The 18,054-nt window shown below is 53.0% G+C and overlaps 1 protein-coding gene across 5 annotated transcripts in view; it reads left to right on the forward strand.

Annotated features, from left to right (window-relative positions):
• The window catches only part of GDPD5 (glycerophosphodiester phosphodiesterase domain containing 5), an 87,175-nt gene that overhangs the window by 26,181 nt on the left and 42,940 nt on the right, over positions 1-18,054 (forward strand). For 4 of the 5 annotated variants that reach the window (XM_057507212.1, XM_057507213.1, XM_057507211.1 and 1 more), the window contains one exon: positions 14,761-14,937. In XM_057507212.1, the coding sequence (XP_057363195.1) occupies positions 14,821-14,937 (117 nt within the window). In that variant the 5' untranslated portion in view covers positions 14,761-14,820. Of the gene's footprint in view, positions 1-14,760; positions 14,938-15,137; positions 15,271-18,054 lie in introns of those variants that run through there. The other variant, XM_057507210.1, reaches the window with a different exon arrangement.

An 18,054-nucleotide genomic window follows, 5' to 3' on the forward strand; every position in this document is an offset into this window, starting at 1 on the left:
AGCCTGCGTTGGCCCTAATGGAACCTGCTGCAACCCCTCTCCTGTGTATCACAAGGAATGTAACCTACAGTCTGGGCTCCCTGCTCAGGCCTTTGGGAGTCAAGCCCTGAAGAGCATGAGCGGCCTCAGTGCCACTCTAGAGTCTGTCACCTGCTGTGTGACCTTGTTCAGATCAGCTCCCCTCTCTGAGCTTCAGTGCCTCATGTTTCTAAAAACGTTTTGTATGTACCCACCTAAGATCAGGTGATTTCAGCATGGTATTAATCCTCCAGAGAGGTGAAGTGATGTGCCCAAGATCACATAGCAAAAGCATTGAGGTGAGAGGGCCAGGACCTCACCCCATGGCTGGTTAGGAAGTGTCTTACCCTCTGTCAGCCCCGACTGATTTGGAACCTGAATCAGCCTCTCAGTACTTAGGATGAACCGAGCTGGGTACCAGAGTGGTCAGTCCTGCTGCTTATCATTAGCTCATCTGGCAACCATTTATTGAGCGCCTGCAGTGTAAGGGGTTCTGTGCTCAGATGGGCAGGTCCTGCTCTCACAAGGCTTAGCGCCTAGTACATTGCAAGGCTGTGCCCTGTCCTGAGGCCTGGGATCCTGCAGACCCCAGGGGGAGGGTGGATATAGGGTGGTGGCCCCAGAGGAGGAAGTGGTCTGAAATGGCTAGGGCCCCTCCCGCACTAGGAGCAGGTAGGGAGTGGCTGGTCCAGGTGGTGGGTACAGGGGAAACAAATGCTGCCGGGTGTTTGCTGCTGCCTCGGCGGGTCCAGTGCTGGGCTAGGCTGGGAGTGAGGCTGGGAGGCAGCTCTGACCCACTCCCAGGGCCCTCTGTGTCCTTTCCCCAGCTCTTGCCCCCTTTGTTCACACGGGCTCTTGGTGCCTCTCAATGCCATTAGACAGTGGCTTCTCCAGCAAAACCTCATCTGCTGGGGTCTCAGGGTCTCTCCAGGCACACAGGAGAGCTCAGGAAATATGTGTTGATTGGATTTATGGTTGTCTAGACTGCTTTGGGAGTTAGAGCACAGATCCTGGCTCTGCCCCTTGGTCAGCTATGCTCCTGAGCGAAGGGCCCAAACCCCCTTGAACCTCTATTTTGCCATCCTTAGATGTACTGCAGTGGGAGGCTAAGAGAAGAGAGAACAACAGAGAATTTCAGCCTCATACAAGGCTGTGGCCAGCCTATGTGGTAGACAGTGTTACAGTGGATGGACTCGGCTTGTGTCAGGACAGGCGGGAAGCACGAGAGCGGAGGGGTTGGACCCCCATCACGCTGTTCAGCTCTTCATAGTTTACGAAGCCCTGTTACTTCCTGCTCACTGGGTTCTCCCAGCCACGGCACACGGGAGTCTGGGCTGGTGGCTGTGTTCCCATCTGACAAATGAGGATGCAGAGCCTGGAGAGGAGGCGGACCTGGCCCAGAATCCGGGTCGCCTGGCTCTCAGACTCCTGTCTCTCCGCAGCCCCCCATCCCCCTCCAGAAGCTGGCTCCTACCCTCTGGAAGTTCTTTGGGAAAGATGCTAGGAAGGGTGGTGGGCAGGAAACATGGAGATTTGCCAGCCCAGATGTCAGGGGACCAAGCATGCATTCCGGAAGCTTTAGTCCAGGGGGTTGCTGTGACCTGCAGGCCCAGAGTAAGGGGGCAAGAGGGGGATATGGGTAGAGGTGGGCTGAGTAGTGGTGCAAACAAGGAGAAAACCAGTGGAGGGAGGGATCATAGGTCATTGCGTCCATTCACTCAGCCTGATGACCAGGTGCATCAACTGGTACACGAGAGACTGGTGGCCCACCACCTCCTATCTCTGGGTCCCTTTGCCAATGGTGCTTGAATGAAAGGGACCTTAAGGAGCACCAGGTTTGCAGGAGATGCCAGTCAAGTCAAGGTCACAGCCTTTGAGGATATTTGAGTTGACTCTGGAAATAAGGCCCACATCTAAGCACGAGGACCTTTCATGTGTAGAAAACTTTCTAACTGACAGACTCGGGAAGACGAGGGCTGGCTGGCAGCTCAGCCGATGTTCAGGGGGGTGAAGGGGTCAACAGCAGGGACCTGGGCCCCATAAAAGTGGGAGCTCACGGGAAGGGAGTAGACAGGGTGGCTGGGACCAGATTTGCAGGGGCCAGGACGAAAATACAGATACCCGAGAGAAATATTTGAAGGTTATATAACACACCAAGAAACTATTAAATAAAGCTAGATTTCCCCAGCTTGACAAATACGTCTTCATAATGTAGATCGATATGTACATGTAAAGTTGTGGTTTTATGCAACTGAAAGTGACGGAATAGCAAGGGAGACTGAATTTAATTATTAGTACATGAGTGTTTTTGGGAGCTGGTGACATTGGGACAAGTAATAAGATGCACAATTCATGTATTATTATTTATTTCATAAAATACATTCTGTTGTCATTTTAGCAAGATCACTATAACTATATTGTTATAATCAGGATTTCCACATCACTTGAAAATTTTGTCTTGGTGGTAGTATCTAAATGATCAAAAGTAAAAAGCAGTTACATCTGAAGTTACAGAATTTGAATGTATTTCCCTCAAAAATATAAGTATATAAAAAGGAAAATTTATATTTTTCAAAAATCATTTTTGTTTCTTGAAATTTAAACTATGTTCATCAAAATGGACATAGATTTTAAAATAAAATGATTTAAATAGAGATGAGATATCATTCAAATTTTTGGAGATTTTATAAAGATGAAACTATCCATAGTTCTAGTGTTTAATGCCCATCTAGTTGCTAGTGTAAAGAATTAGTATCACATTTGATGTTACATTGATTTGAGTAATATGAATCGTTAGATACTATAAGAGGTCCCCTAGCTGCTGTGTGCACTTACTGTGAACACCACACTAATTCATGAGTACTTTTAGAGCCACAAGTTGGAACAGGGAGAAAGAAAAAAAGAAAAGGATGCTCAGCATTACTGGGAAGTGGATAGTTTGTTATACGAGAAGCTCTTGCTCCCTAAGAGGAAGGATTTGACAAGTTTAATGTGTCTGCCGCCTTAAACATTCTTGCCACTGAGTCATTGTCGTCCCTCGCACCCCCAAGTAGCGTCTCTCACTCCCGTCAGCAGTAGTGCAGCCCACAGACCTTCTTCTGGACAGAACCACCTTTTGCTCTTCAAGCCTAAGAGATGGAGAAGAGTTTACTAAGGTCCGAGTGGTGTCAGGAGGGTGGATGAGGCATGTGGGTCCCATGGATGTCCTGTGGCAGAGGCTTCTGGATGCTCTTCAGTACATTGATTTGTGAGTGTGTGTGTGTGTGTGTGTGTGTGGTGTGTGTGGGGCTCAGTGCAGGGGCCCTTCTTCCCTGGCCAAAGGGTGATAGGGATGGGATGAGATCTAATCAATGCCATCTCTATCACACAGTGAATAATAGATAGATGGTGGAGCTCCTGCCGTGGCCGGAGTTTAAATCTAGGCATGTGCATTCACTCATTCATTTCATTCTTACCTGCATTTGTTCATTGATTTAAAGCCTGTAGTCACTTCTTGCAGCCCTCCATCTCATTGTAGAACGCCAGGCCATTCCACAGCCACAGTGCTGGCAGTCTCGTAGTGCAGCCCCATGATCCTACAGATGAGGGAATTGAGACTCAGAGAAGGGCCCTGCTGTACCTAAGGTCACACAGCAGGCAAGTCCCTGGCCAGGTTTCACAAGTGCAAAGGGTGGGTGACTGTCTTGAGTTTCAGGTAAAATCTGAATAGGTATTGCTATGTCCTGATCAGCCTCCCTTCCTTCACCAGACTTTGCTACTCCAGCCACCTGCCACAGGGCTCCGGGGAGATCCTGCAGGGGGTTTCTGCTTCAAGAGCCACTTCCTGTTTGGGGACAAGCACTTCCTTCAAGTGACTCACAGGCTCCCACTGGCCTCGTGCTGGGAAGCCACAGTGGGGGGTGGAGACTCGGCAGTGTCACCTGCTGCCTGTTACCCCAGCCAGGGGACTGTGAGACCAAGCAGTGCTACAGATGAGGTAGGAAGTGGAGTCAGAAGGAGGATGCCAGCCGGGCTGCTCTCACCTGCCTTGTGGGTGGGGCTCTGAGAGCAGGAAACGGGACGCGGTGGGCATGGGGACAACCTCCACCTCCAGCCATTTCTTACCCAGTGTCCCGGGTGGCTGCTGCCCAGGCTGGGGCTTGACAGCAGAGCTGGGAACCCTCAGGGAGAATTTGTGGCACTTTCGCTTCTTTATAGGACAGTGAGGTATGATGGAAAGCACTTGGCTGAAGTCATGAACTTGTATTTCTGGTACTTTCTTATGAACTTGCCAGAACCTCTGTCCTGCTTGGCCTCAACATTCATGTCTGGGGGAGGGCTTGTTGGCTGGAACAGTTTGTTTCATCTTGGTATTGAAATTTGGGTTTGAGTTATGGCTCTGCCACCTTGCTGGGTATGTCTACCTCCCAGAGCCTCCATTCTAAGATTTGAAATAATAATAATCATTTTAAGTGTTTTACATAATTCAGTCCTCATATCAACCCCATAGGACAGGTATTATTATTAGTAGTATTTTGTACATAAGGAGAGGTACAGAGAGGTTAAGTGACTTGCCTAAGATCACACAGTGAGAGCCAAGATTTTGACTTGGGTTTGACCCCAGTGCTCATACTGTTAACAGCTATGTTCTTGCAACTCAAATTTGTGGTCCCTGGACCTGAAGTGTCAGCATCACCTGAGACCTTGTCAGAAATGAAGAATCTCAGGTCCCAGCCTAGACTTTCTATGCCATACTACCTTTAACAAGACATCAAGGTGATTGGTTTGCACCTTGAAGTTTGGGAAGCCCTGTTCTATTTATAGTTCCTCTGTTACTTAGGCCTTGAGATCATTGTGAGAGCTGAAGAAAGTGTGTTTTGTAAACTGTAAGTGCAGTGTGTTCAGGGCACTGTGAGAAACCTGGGGACTGGAGCAGAGGGAGGTAGTCCTGGGGTGCCCCAGGGGTCCATCTCTCACTAGCTGGATGTTGTTTCCAAGCTCTCTGTAGCCCAGCTTTCTCCCCTTCTGGTGTGAGGCTAAGTCTGGCTGTGTGTCTTGTGTCTCTAGAGTCCACCTGGGTTAGGAGAGCTCTCATGTTGTCATGCTTGGGCTGGGCTCCACACCTGAGCCTCTGGGGCTGTGGGTCTGCAGGGTACCAGGAAGCCTCCATCCCAGCCTGGCTGTGCCTCTGCCTCTCTGGCTAACCTGGGCAGGCGTCTGGCCCGGCCAGCCTCAGTGTCCGCTGGTGGGCGATGTGGCAGCATCCTCTGAAGCCCGCAGTGCTGACCCAGAGCCTCATCCCCTCTCCTTCTCTCCCCGGGGCCTGTCAGTACGGTTTCTCCTCCCAGCTCCCAGACAGGAGGGCTGCCCTGCCGGCTGCAGGAACTGCTGACGGGGGAGGCGGCGCGTGAGTCAGAAGTCAGCCACATAATTGCGGTGCCCCAGATCCCGTCTCCAGCCCACTAGCCTTCCCTCAGTGGCTGCCTGAGGAGAACAGCTGGTTTGGCAGCTACCTCCGAAGAAGCAGGTCCCTGGGCAGCACGGAAAGGCAAGCTACAAAGAGCAGCCCACCGGGTTCTAAAGCAATGTCTGCCTCTCCCATGGGGCAGCATTCTACAGTTCACACAAAAAGGCATGAGGAACAGGGTTATTGTCCTGCTTTATGGGCAAGAAAAACCTGAAGCTCTGAGTAGGGCTGTCTCTTGCTTACTTCAGTGTACCTGGTACTTATCCAAGCACCTTACGTATTCATTTAATCCTCACAACAGCCCATAAGATTGGTGCTATTTTTATCCCCACTCTGAGATACAGGAGCCTGCTCAGTTACTAAGTGGTTAGATTGGCAGACTGGCTCTACTGAACACTCTCAATCCCTGTCTCTCTGGAGCCAAGTATTAAGCTAAGCTTCCTTGACCTCCACTTTAGGGGTTAAAGGGCTGCCGTTTCCAGGGGAGATTTGTATTCTAAGAGAGAATCCTAGAGAAAGTGATGCTTCCACCAAAGGAATGAATAGCAAATGGTGGAACTGGAGGGTTTGAATCATGGAATTGGCATGAACCTCCAAGATACGCTGGGCCAGCAAACTCCTGGAACTTTTTTCTCAGCATTCAAGCAAAGCCAGGTGTTTTTTTGGTTATCAAAGGGAAACCTGGACATTTGAAGAAAAGTTTAGGCCCCAGGTTCTCACACATGCCTGGAGGCTGAGGAGCTGCTGTCTTCCCAGAATGCCATGATGAAGAGAGATGAAAATGGCACTGAGGAAATCAGTGTTCTGTGCGAAATCTGAGGTCATCTTATACTAGATCTGCAACAGAAATGTATAAACAGATATCAGAGGTTTAAGAAAAAATTGTGGGAGAAAATACTTAATGGAGACTTTTTTTAGTAACTTAATTTTTTTCTGTAAATTGGAAACAGGCTAATTATTATTCAGAGGCAGAATTAGGACCAGGCTTATAAGTGGCTCTGCATTTGTGTGGTTTAAGATGCTCTGATTGGTTCCTTCTTTCCTTCCTTTGCACATTTAACCAGTTTTTCTGACTGAGAAGTAAACGAGAGCCTCTCAGTGTCAGGCTTAGTGCAGGAACACAGGTCCTCTGCACAGTGACCCCTCTAGCAGGGATGGAACCTGGTGTTTCTCATACCCCCTTCACCCAGTGCAGGGCTGCAGACTCTGTAACAATCCAGAAATGCTTGGCCAAATAGAGCAACAATCCCTGCTTAGGGAAGCTCTCAGTCTGGTGGGCAGGGCAGCCACAGAAGCAGGTCATTGTAGTTCACAGAGGCTTGGGACCGTGTCCCACCAGATGATGTGAGCACAAAGGGAGGAGGCAGTGGGCCCCTGTGGGGGATCAGACCAAGCTCTGTACAGGATCCATTTGTTGGTGGATGGGATTTGGAGTGGGGGGGATGGAGAGGGCTTTCCTGGCAAAGGGCCCAGCATGAGCAAAGGCATGGAGGTGGGAAGACTGATGTGATGTGGTGTATTTGGAGCATAGTGGTGTGACGAGGGGCAGGTGGAGGAGAGGCTAGGCAGGTAGGTGGAGGGGAAGGAAGGTAGAGAAAGGTTCCTTAAATGGTAGGATTTGTTTCTCTTCCCATTTGCAGGGCCTGCTTGGGAAACCTGTTTGTATAATATCTCTGCTATTTTACATAAACAAATAAAATAAATTATTGCTTTCCATTCCCTCAGGACAAAAACTGGGCAGACACAAGTTTGCTCCATGCCAGTCTCTGCCAGACTTGGCTTCCTCCATCTCCTCCTATGTGGGCCTCTCCCCCTACCCTCCAACCCCCTTTCCCTGAGACCCAGGGAGAGGCATCAGAAAAAGCCAGCCTGGTGCTTGTGACTGAATCACTGGGCCCCTGGGAGGGGCTGGGCCGTCACTGAGGCTGAGAGGATGGTGGAAATCTCCCTCACCAACCCCTGGGCTGGTCCTTGAGGCCCAGCCAGAGGCCTTGGAGGCATTTGCTCACTCTGCTGGCTCCAGGGAGAACCTGTCAGTGCCAATGCAGAAGGCGGACAGGCCATTCCTCTCAGTCCTGGTGGCTTAAAAAGGGAACCAGGGAACTGCTCGGCCCTCCAGGGAGGGAGGGGCCCATCACATGGAGTATGGAAGCTTGTGCAGGCCGCTCTGCTAGGGGACCCACCACTAGGAGCTGTACAGGGTATTTCTGCCTGGGAAGGGTGACCGCATGGAATGGTGCCCAGACCTGCCTTGTGCTGACATTTGATGGCTTTAATAGTCTGAAATCCAGAGGTAGTTCTAAGATCCCTGTTGGATTGCACCACGATTCCATGATTGGATGAGTCTTTGGTGAGGTGATTCTAAGACTGTTGTTTAGAGAATTTGCAGCTGGAGATTTTGAGTTCTGACCTGCTAAGCTCTGCTCTCCGGGCAAAGCCAGGTCACTCCTGGTGATACTCAGCCCACACTCCTAACCCTGACTTGGGGAAGTGAGGTCTTTTCTGTGCCAAGAGAACCATGACAGGGTGCTGGGCCTGGCTCCTCTCCAGCCTATAGCCCCAAACGTGTCCCACACATGTAGATCTGTCCCCCTAGGGCCTTAACCAAGGGTGTGACTTATCCTGACCTCCAGCTCCATCTCCTTGCCTCCTCATCCATAAAATGGGGATCTGCGACTTCCCTGCAGAGTTGGTGAGATGCTTCAACGAGACAGCATGTGTACGCCGAGAAGCGCTGTGCATGTGGTCAGAATTGTAGCTGCTGCTTTTGCAATGAGGTTGTTTCCTTGAAAGGAAGTCCATGGCTGGTTCTCTGTGAGTCTCTTTTGGGTCCCAGCAGTGCCTGGCACATAGTGGAGGCTTCTGAACATGTACTGAGTGAGCTCTGTAGCCTCAGATATGGGACAGATAGGCCCAGAGGGTCATAGTTCTAAGGAAGCCAACCATTCCCAAAGGGGAAGCAGCCAGGACAGGTGGAAGAACTGGATAACCCACAGCTGGGCTGAAGCAAGTCTACGTGGAAGATGGGTCTGTCTTGGCCTGCTCCAGGAGGAAGAGATCAGAGGTCCCTTGGGACAGAAGTGTTGGATAAACAGGAGGCCCTGGCACCACTGAGGAAGAGGTTGATAATGACCCTAATTATGGCATGATTGATTCTCTGAGGGCACTGCTGAGCCCCAGCCTCTAAGCTTTACCCGAGAGAATGAGTGGGCATTATGGGGCCTGGAGCTGCTGGCCCACCTTGTCTTTTTGCTTCTAAAGCCTCCCTCCTGCAACCTCCTCCCCAGCCTCTCTCCTCACTGGCAGCTGTCTCAGCAACAGACTTCCTTCCTGCCCCATATCTGGCTACCTTCTCTGCTGATTTCTTTAAATCTGGAGCTTTCTCTGAGGCTCAGACAAGTGGGGCAACCTGCCCAGTGCCACACAGTGAAATGGTGGCAGGCCAGATCTTGCAGTTCTAGCTACCTGAGGCCGGGGCTGCGGGAAATGCAGTAAATCTGTGAGCGCTCTGCCAAAGCTACCTGTAGAAGGCTGTGCTGAGAGCAGTGAGGGGCGCCTGGGAATGGTCAGTCTGAGAGTGAGAGAGGTTCCATTATCAGCCCTGTCCCCTACCTCCAACCCTAGCCCTGGGGCCAGGGATTTGTCTTGTGGATTTGGGTTTGGTTGTTTATTTGGGGAAATAGCCCAGCTGATCAGCTGTCTGGAGTGCCCTGCTGCTCCTAACCCTTAGAGGGGAGGGAGTCTCCAGTTGGCAAAAGACCCCACCATTACCACCAGATGGAACCCACTGGGGCTTAACTTGCTGGCCGGAGTCTGGAGACGCCCTCTGCCCTGTGAGAGGCCCTGCTCACTGCTCCCAGGTTTTCCCCATGCTGTTGCCTTATCCAGAGTCCCCTTCTTCCCCTCTGTGCTACAGATCATCCCTTATTTCTGTACCCCACATGATCTGCCCTTCCCAGAAAGCAGTCCTGCAGTGATCGGTGCTGGGACCCAGCAAGCAGAGGAATTGTGGGATGCAGAAGAGACCCTGACCCAGGCAGGGAGGGTCTCCTGGAGGAGGGGCTACTGAGCTGAGACCAGGAGGAGCCTTCCAAGGCTGGAGGATGGGCAGAGGGAGCAGAGCTAAGGCGGTGAGACAGGCACGCCGGCCTTGGGAACAGGAGCTGGGCAAGGCAGGGGAGGCCCTGGTTTACCTCCAGTGCATGTCCCCAACACTGCAGGAGTCGGCATGACCCTGTGCCTTTTACCTCAGGGGTTTTTAAAACCTCTCCGGGACTTTGGGGGTCATCACTGTGAGTCATCCACGCGGTGCTTGGTCCCTGTCAGAGATGGTGGGGGCACCTAGGAGGGTGGGGCTCAGGATAACTGGGCTGCTGTGTCACAAGCCTCCCTACAGCTTCCAGCCCTGTTTTGACTGCTCTGGTCAGGCGGGGCTCAGGGCTCCCAGCTGCTAGTCTTGGTCACATAGGGGGCTCTTGCCCTCAGACTAAGCAAGGTCCATGGAATTTGTCCTTCCCTTCTCTCTGTGCTGCCCCATCTCTGCTTTTCTCCTGGGGATGAGGAGAGAACAGGTGGCTAAAGGGCTTTAGAAGCTGAGTGTCAGAAAAGCCCTTGGAGGTCATCCGGTGGTGTTCCAGCCCTCCCACAATACGCACGGGAAAGCCAAGGCCAGAGGCATGTGGGGGGCACCCAGGCTGCTGGTGGCAAAACTGAGCCTCAGCCCTGGAGCTGGGCTTCAGTTGAGGCCCAGTGAAGGCCGCCGTGGTCCAGGAGAAGGGGATGGCTGCTCTGCATGCATGCCCTGCCTCCTCTAGGGCACTGGCAGGCTGCTGGAGAGGGCCAGGCCTCTGCCTCCCCGAGCCTGCGCCCATCGAGGATTTCCCTTTTCCTCCTCTTGGGCTCTCGTCCCCACTCTGTGCCCCTGCTTCCCTGGCCAACCGAAATATTGAGCTTATCCCTTTGAAGTGCAATTTGCAGTCACATGGGTGCTGTGGCTAGCGCAGATGTGGAAAGCAGCAGAAATGTGGACAGATCCTCCCTCTGGGGTTGGTACAGCAGAAAGCCGTCTTTAGGGTTAGCGCCCCTGGGTGCAAGTCCTGCTTCCTCCCCAGTTAGCTCTGTGGCCTTGGGTGAATCAGTTAGTTTCTCGGACCTGGATATTTGTCTATGGGTTGATCCTTTTATGTGTAGCTGCACCTAGTCCCAATTTCTAGATGAGTAAAGTAAGGTTCAGAGAGAGCTAGTGACCTCTTCAGGTCACGCGGCAAGCCAGTTGAAGGAGACGAGGCTGGAGCCCGGGCACTGACACCTGGCCCAAGATTCTTTCCACTCAGTAAAGAGAGCAAGCTTGAACATAGAGCCAGCATGATCTGGAGGCAGTGAGTGCCTGGTGGCCACTCATGGGAGGGATGAGGCCCAGGGAAGTGGGTCAGGTGTGCACCTAGGAGGTCAGGATGGGAGAGGACCCTGGAGGTGTGGGCCCACCCAACATGCTGCTCCCGCTCTATAGTGGGTGCTCGCTCATCCCAGGCTTAGTCTCTGGGAGGCTCTTCACTGTGCAAGCAGGAGGCTGTGGAAGTTCTGGGCAGGGACCAGGAATTCAGACAGAAAATGGGACTTTGGGCTAAGGGGAGCGCTTGACAATCAGCCTCAGAGGTGAGGGCTTTCACCTGTCCCAGAGCCAGTAGGGGCTCAAGGCAGAGGATTTCTTAGGAACTTGGCTGATAGCAGCAGCCCTGGCAGGTGGCTTGGAGAAATCAGTTGATCCTTAGTAATGCCATTAGCCCTTCAGGAAGTGGGGTTGATGAGGGAGGGGAAGGAGAGGCTGGTCTCTGGAAGTTTGTCCAACTGTTCAGTGTCTGAGCAGCAAATCTCTGTTACCACAATTTCCAGTACTCCTCGGAAGTGTAGTGCACCCCCCACCCCAATCTGCTCTGACCGCTCTGTGCTGGTCACTGGGCTATGGGAGTAACTCAGGGCATCCCATAGGAGAGATGGGCATGTCAGCAGTGCTCACCCAGGATGAATGAGGGGTGTCTGTGGCTATGGGAGGCCACAGAATCCTCTAGCCAAGCCTGGGCCTCAGGGAACCTCCTAGAGTACAGCTGAGCTGAGACTCAGGATGGGGAGGTGTTAACCAGGTGAAGGGACAGAAAGTTCGGAGCGTGAGGCTGGAGGAGCCGGAGACCAGATCCTGGGCATTTGCCTGTTAAAAAGCTCACTCTGGCTGCAGGTGAGAGCTTGGATTGGTAGGGCACAGCCCACCGTAGGGAGGCCACAAGAGTCCCTATCCAGGGGAGAGATGAGACCAGGCCCCAGGGCATTGGCTGAGGGGTGAGAAAAGGGCTTTGAGGGATGTTAGGAACAGGTTGAGGGTGGTGAGGAGTCAGCGTGTGTGTGCTGTGAGGCCTGGGTGACTTCGCTGGGAGACAGGCAGGAGCCACCAGCTATCTCGCTGGAGGCAGAGATTGGGTGGCCTTGGCTGTGCCTGGTGACTGACGCCGTGGGAGATGAGCTGGCCCCGGAGAGCACACCCGGGAGAGGGAAGAGGCTCGCTGCCCAGAGATGCCCCTGCAGTTAATGAATGACCTGTGAAAATTCGCCTGAGAGACAGGCAGTTCCAAGAGCCACAGTCAACCGAGTCCTGGTGCAGGAAGCTCTACTTCCCTCTTTCCCAGATTTGAAAAGAAATTTCTGTGCCTGGGTGGGTTGTGTTGTGCAGTTATGGGAGTGGGGGGTGGAGGAGGGCAGAGGACATATGGGGATCAGCCCCAGGGTTAGGAGGGTCCTGGGACAGGAATGGGAGGCAGGGGAACCCGGGTGCGGGCTCCAGCTCACAGAATGCCCACCTGCTCTACCTTGTCACTGTAGTGATGTGCCCTCCCAGTCACCCCTATTATCTGGTCTCCTACAGAAGTCAAGGCAAAGGCTGCCAGCCATCTTACAGACTCTGAAAGCAAGGCTCAGGGCAGAGCCCTGAGAAGGCCCAGCCGTAGGGCAGGTCAGTGGCCCAGGCAGGGTGAATCCCAGCTTCTTTCTGAATATCAGCTGCCTCTTCCCTTCTTTGGGAAGCAGGGGCAGATGTGGTTGACCTGGGGCCTTGATCTGGGGATACACAGAGTAATATCTGGCTCCCTGGCTGTGGACGCTGGCCTTCTGCCCTCTCTGGAAGGCTGTGGATATGTGCATACGCTCCTTAAAGCACAGCTGAGCACATCGCCCTGCACCTGCCTCCCAGACCTCCCCAACTCCATGGGAACCCCATCTCATACTGTCCCCAGGCCCTGGGCTTGGCACAGCTCGGAGAGCCCCCAGCAGCTGCACCATATTCCATATGCCTCCCCAGAGAGCCACGGCCACAGAGGCTGCACCAGACAGTTCTCAGCAATTAGGAGGCTTTGGGGCAGTTGATATTCCCAGCAAGCCCCTAATGTATCTCCACCACCTCAGACCAGAGGGTGTGATCCCTGTGCTAAGGTTAGCATTTGGTGGGGGGTGGGGGGTAGAGGCCCTGAGTGAGGCCCAGAGGTGGAAGTGGTGGATAGGCCTGAAACCCTGCATGCCGCTGCGGTGCAGCCCCTGGAGCACGTGGACAGTGGCACCCTGACCCTTGCTGCACCGTGTTAAGTGCCCACAGCCCCCCTTTACTCTCTCCAGCATACCTGCAGTTGAACCTCGGGCTCATGAGCCATTATAGCCTGGCCATTGCACGGGTCAGCAAGCTCTCCCTATAAAGGGCCAGGCTGTAAGTGTTTCAGGCTTTGTGGGCCATATGGTCTGTAGCACAACTGCTCGAATCTGCAGTTAATAGTTAAAGCAGCCAGACAATACATAAATGAATGAGCATGGCTGTGTCCAGTAAAACTTTATTTATGGACACTGAAATTTGACTCTCACATAATTGTCATGGGTCACAAAATATTCTTGTTTTGATTTTTTCCCCCAACGATTTAGAAATGGGAAAGCCATTCTTAGCTTGTGGGCTATATAAAAATAGGTGGCTGGTTGAATTTGACCTGTAAGTTCCAGTTGGCCAGCCCCTGGGTTAGAGCAAGGCTCCTAGAGCCAGACTGCTTAGCTCTGCTGTGTGACATTCAGCAAATGGCTAAATCTTTCTGTGCTTCAGATTTCTCACCTGCACAATGGGGATGATACTTTGGGAATGTAAAATGGCATAGATACTTTGGAAAATGGCTTTTGGCAGTTCTTCAGAAGGTTAAACATAGTTACCATGTGACCCAGCATTTCTATCCCAAAGAGAAATGAAAACACGTTCACGACAAACTTGTTCATAGCAGTGTTATTCATTACAACCAAACAATGGTAATAGCCCAAATATCTATCACCTGATGACAGGATAAAGTAGTACATCTGTGCAACTGAATATTATTTAGCCATAAAAAGGAATATAGTACTGACGCTGTAACACGGGGGAACCTTGAAAACGTTATGCTAAGTGAAAGAAGCCAGACACAAAAGGCCATGTGTCATGATTGCCCTTAGGTGAAACATCCTGAATAAGCAAATCTGTAGAGACAAAAAGCAGGTCCATGGTTGCCAGGGTCTGGGGTGTGGGAGTGTGGTGGGTGGGGAGTGCCTGCCTATGGGTTTGGGGGGTTTTCTGGATTGATACAAATGCTTTGGAATTAGAGTGTGGTGATAGCTGCTCAATGTTGTGACTATACTAAAAACTGGACATGCTAATACTGAGTTGTCAGCTTTTATGATAACTTATTTTTAAATACTTGGAAATTCTGTGCCCTGGGCACTGTGCTAGTTGTCAGGCATACAGCAGAGAAAAAGATGGCCAGAATTTTGCCTTTATGAAACTTTCATTATATAGAGGGGCTAGGCAGATAAGAAACAAAATATGTAAATTACATTTGAGAATATGGTTGAGAAAGCTGAGAATGGCTGAGGGAGTGTGGGGAGGGCTTGCAGTTTTACAGAACGTGATCTGGAAGAGTCTGGTTGAGAAAAATATTTGAGCAAAGACCTTAGGAGAGGAAGGGAAGGAGGGAGCCATGTGGGGTTCTAAGGGAAGAGCTTTCCAGGCAGAGGAAGCAGCAGCAGTGTGTGGGGGTGGCAGTTAGGTCAGGGGACTGTCCTGGGGGACCAGCAGGTGTGGGCCTCCGACTCCCAGTGCAACCAGGACCCACTGCGGGGCTCTTTGCATAGGCTGATCTGCCCTGGCTGAGGTTACGGTGACTTTTGCCATGTCTGGGGTGACTTTTGCTGTGTCTGGGGCCAACTTCTCACCCCTCCCCTGCCTCACAGACCTGCGCTTTCTCCCACAGGACCAGCCAGGGGCCTCCATGGGCGCCTGAGGGCTGGGCACCAGGGCTGCGGGCACGAGCATGGTGAGACACCAGCCCCTGCAGTACTATGAGCCGCAGCTGTGCCTCTCCTGCCTCACAGGCATCTACGGCTGCCGCTGGAAGCGCTACCAGCGGTCCCATGACGACACCACTCCGGTGAGCCATGCTGGGCCCTGGGGGGAGGGATCTCAGCTCTGTCCCTCTGTTGTGTGGCTCTGGGCAGGTCACTGCCCCTTCTGGGTTTCAGTGTCCCTCTACGAAATGGACCCATGGTAATTTTTTAATCTATCTGACATGGTGGGCAAGGAAGTCGGCCAGCCTGTCATGAATGTAGCCTGTTGTTAACTCTCTGACAGCATGGGGGCTGGGCTGCTCCTGAGGTCTGGCAGAGAAAGGTGTTCCAGGAGGGGCATTCTAAGAGGAGGGGGTCACCCCAAGGTGAGCAGAAGTTCTCAGCTTCCTAGCAGATCCGGACAGGCAGGCAAGCAGGTAGGTGGCTGGAGGGGAGGGTGAGGGGGTGGGCCAGGCCATCCTGGAGCCTGGGGACTGGCCAGGCCATGGCCTGGCACTGGGGCCTCATCACCTGAGCCACAGAGCTGGCAGCAAGTGCTCAGCTGGATAATAAAGAAAGCCTCCTCTGGTGTCTGCCTCCCCAGGCCAGACCCTGAGTTGAGCCGCACTGGGTCACTATCAGCTGGTGGATCTGATTTCTTCCCTCAGTTCCTTCAGGAGGGAAAAGAGAGAGATAAATGGTGTTTATCTAAAAGCTTTGCTGCCTGGAAAACAACTATTCTCTTACCTCCTGCTTGTCTGAACAAAGAAGCCAGCCTGCAAATTGAGCCAGCCCCAGCAAAACAGGCTAGAGCAGCCACAGGTGGGGGTCACTGCTGAGGCCAGAGGCAGGTATCACTGGTTATCTGGATGGGGAGGTTGGGGGAGGTTGTCTTTCTATTGCTCCTTCCTGTCTGCCTGTGCTGGTGAGGAACCAAGTGCTATACTGAGTCAGGAGCCTAAGTTCATGACCCCCAAGTGGTGAGAAGTAGGAACCACCTGGTGGACACCTGGCCTGATTTATTACCATGTCCCTGCTCCCAGCACAGAGGAGGTAACATGCCAGACTGACCAGGGAGAGGAAGGAGCCCGTCCAAGGCCAGACCGCAGGTCCCTGCCATGCTGGGACAGCAGCTATGCTCTCTACCCAGGCCATGCCTAGGACAGCCGTTCCCTCTTGTGGTAACACGGGTTCACCCTACAGTGGTGCAAGCCAGGAGATTGGGAGTCAGGCAGGCCTCATGTTCCAATTGGGCCTCTTCTTCTTGTGCCTGCTTGATACCTGAGCTTTCTCATCTGTGAAATAGCACATAACTCTCCTCAAGGAGCTGCTGGGTGGATGGCATGCAGTAATGACGTGAAGTGACCAACTCAGGGCTGGCTGTGACTAGTCTTTATGACAAGTCATTCCAACTCCTGAGCCACCACCTCCCCTTTCTGAAATGGAAGAGGAGTTGGGTTAAGACTCCAGAATTCCTTGGCCACTCTGCTTTGTTCTGAACTCCATTGTCTCCAGAGACTGGGGCAGGCGGCGGGGCTCCCTTGTGTTGGGAGAGGCAGGAGCTTAGCGGTCAGCTGGTGCCCTGTGCCGAGCACTCGTTTCCTCAGCAAGCCTAGGAGATAGATGTCACCACTGCCATTTCACACGGGGAGACCAAAGCCAGAGCCGCCTGTCAGGGACTGGGCCGAGGTCACCCGTCAGTAAGCGGCAGAGCGGGGATTTGGCCCCAGGCAGCGCAGGCCTGCCAGCATGGGTGAGGGCGGGAAGACGGAAGCCGAGGGAGGAGAAGGATGGCTGAGCCCCAGGCAGAAGGCTCCGGAGCCTCAGAGGAGATGCTGGAGGACGCTGTACCTCCCAGGATGTCTCACCCCTCAGTGGGCCAGTCGTAGGCTGTGGGGTCGGGAGGTGATGGGACTTTGCTGTGCCCAGCACAGACCCAGGCTGGGGGAAGTGCTGGGCTGGGGCAGGTTTTGAACTGACTGGGAGCCCAGGTGGTGAAGGCACAGCAAATGCCAAGGTCTGGGCTGGAGGGGCTAAAGGGGCCCCAGCCAGCCTGGCTGGGGGAGGGGAGAGGGTTTTGTAAAAGCAACTCTGAGTGGCAGGGCCTCTGCAGAAAGGGCTGAGCTCACCTCAGGTCCGTGCACCTCACAGGTGAGGATGCCCACCTCACCACCACCACCCCCGCCCCCCACACTCACCTCCATCCCTCCTGGGGTTCTCCCAAGTCAGGTGATGGAGGCCTGGGCTCTCTGGCCTCACACAGTGAGGGAACAGTGACCTGGTGTCTCCAAGCCAGGGCTGTGTAGAGTAGGTGCTCTGTGGATTTTGCTGAACAGAGGCTGGGAGAGAGCTCTAAGATCACAGGGAAAGGAGTGCTGCCCAGGCTGTGGAGGAGAGGCCTCCGAAAGGAGAAGGAAGGGGCCCAACTCTAGACCTGTGCCTCCTCTCATCCCCACCTTCCCCTCCTCCTTGGGGACCCCACCCTTCTCCCATCCAGGCACTGGCTCCCCTCAGGTCCTCCTGGGGAGCCATCCTGCATCTCCCAACTCAGAGGGGCCTAGAGTCAAGTTCTTTTGGGAAGCCAGACCTCTCTGAGCCTCCTCTGTGAAATGGGGTGACTGACAGGTGATGAGTCTCAGAGACACTTCACTCTGATCCTCACACTAGGAAGTGAAGTGTGAGCCGAAGATGACAGTTAGAGCCCAAGACGACAGTTAACATTTGTTGAGTACCTATTTTATGCAGGGAGCAGATAGCTCATGTGTATTGACCTGTGAATTGTTATAACACCCCTGTGGGCAGGTTTGTTTTGCCTGGTTAATGGATAGAGAAGTCAAGGCTGAAAGCCACTGTCACACCTGGAATCCAGGAGAAATTTGCAGCAAGAGCCTCAGAAAGGTGGAGGCTGGAGGGAAGGATGTGTATATTTTGAATATGTGTGTGTCTAAGTGAGAGCCTGTGAGAAGGAGGAGAAGCCGAGAAGGAGAGGCCTGGAGGAAGTCTTGGGAAGTTGCCTAATGTAGGAGAAAGAGCCCTGGACCGGGGCATTTGGGACAAGATGGGCAGTGGCTGGAATGCCAGGCTAGGAACCCTCCGTGTTTCGGTGGTTGAGATCTGGCCCTGCAGTACTGGAGTGGATCCGGGGAGGGTGGGGGCTGGGCGAGGAGCTGGGGAAGGGGCCTTCGCCTTCCTGCCCCACCAGCCTGGCACATTTCCACCTC

This window comes from Manis pentadactyla, chromosome 9, assembly GCF_030020395.1.
Source record: "Manis pentadactyla isolate mManPen7 chromosome 9, mManPen7.hap1, whole genome shotgun sequence".
NCBI lineage: Eukaryota > Metazoa > Chordata > Mammalia > Pholidota > Manidae > Manis > Manis pentadactyla.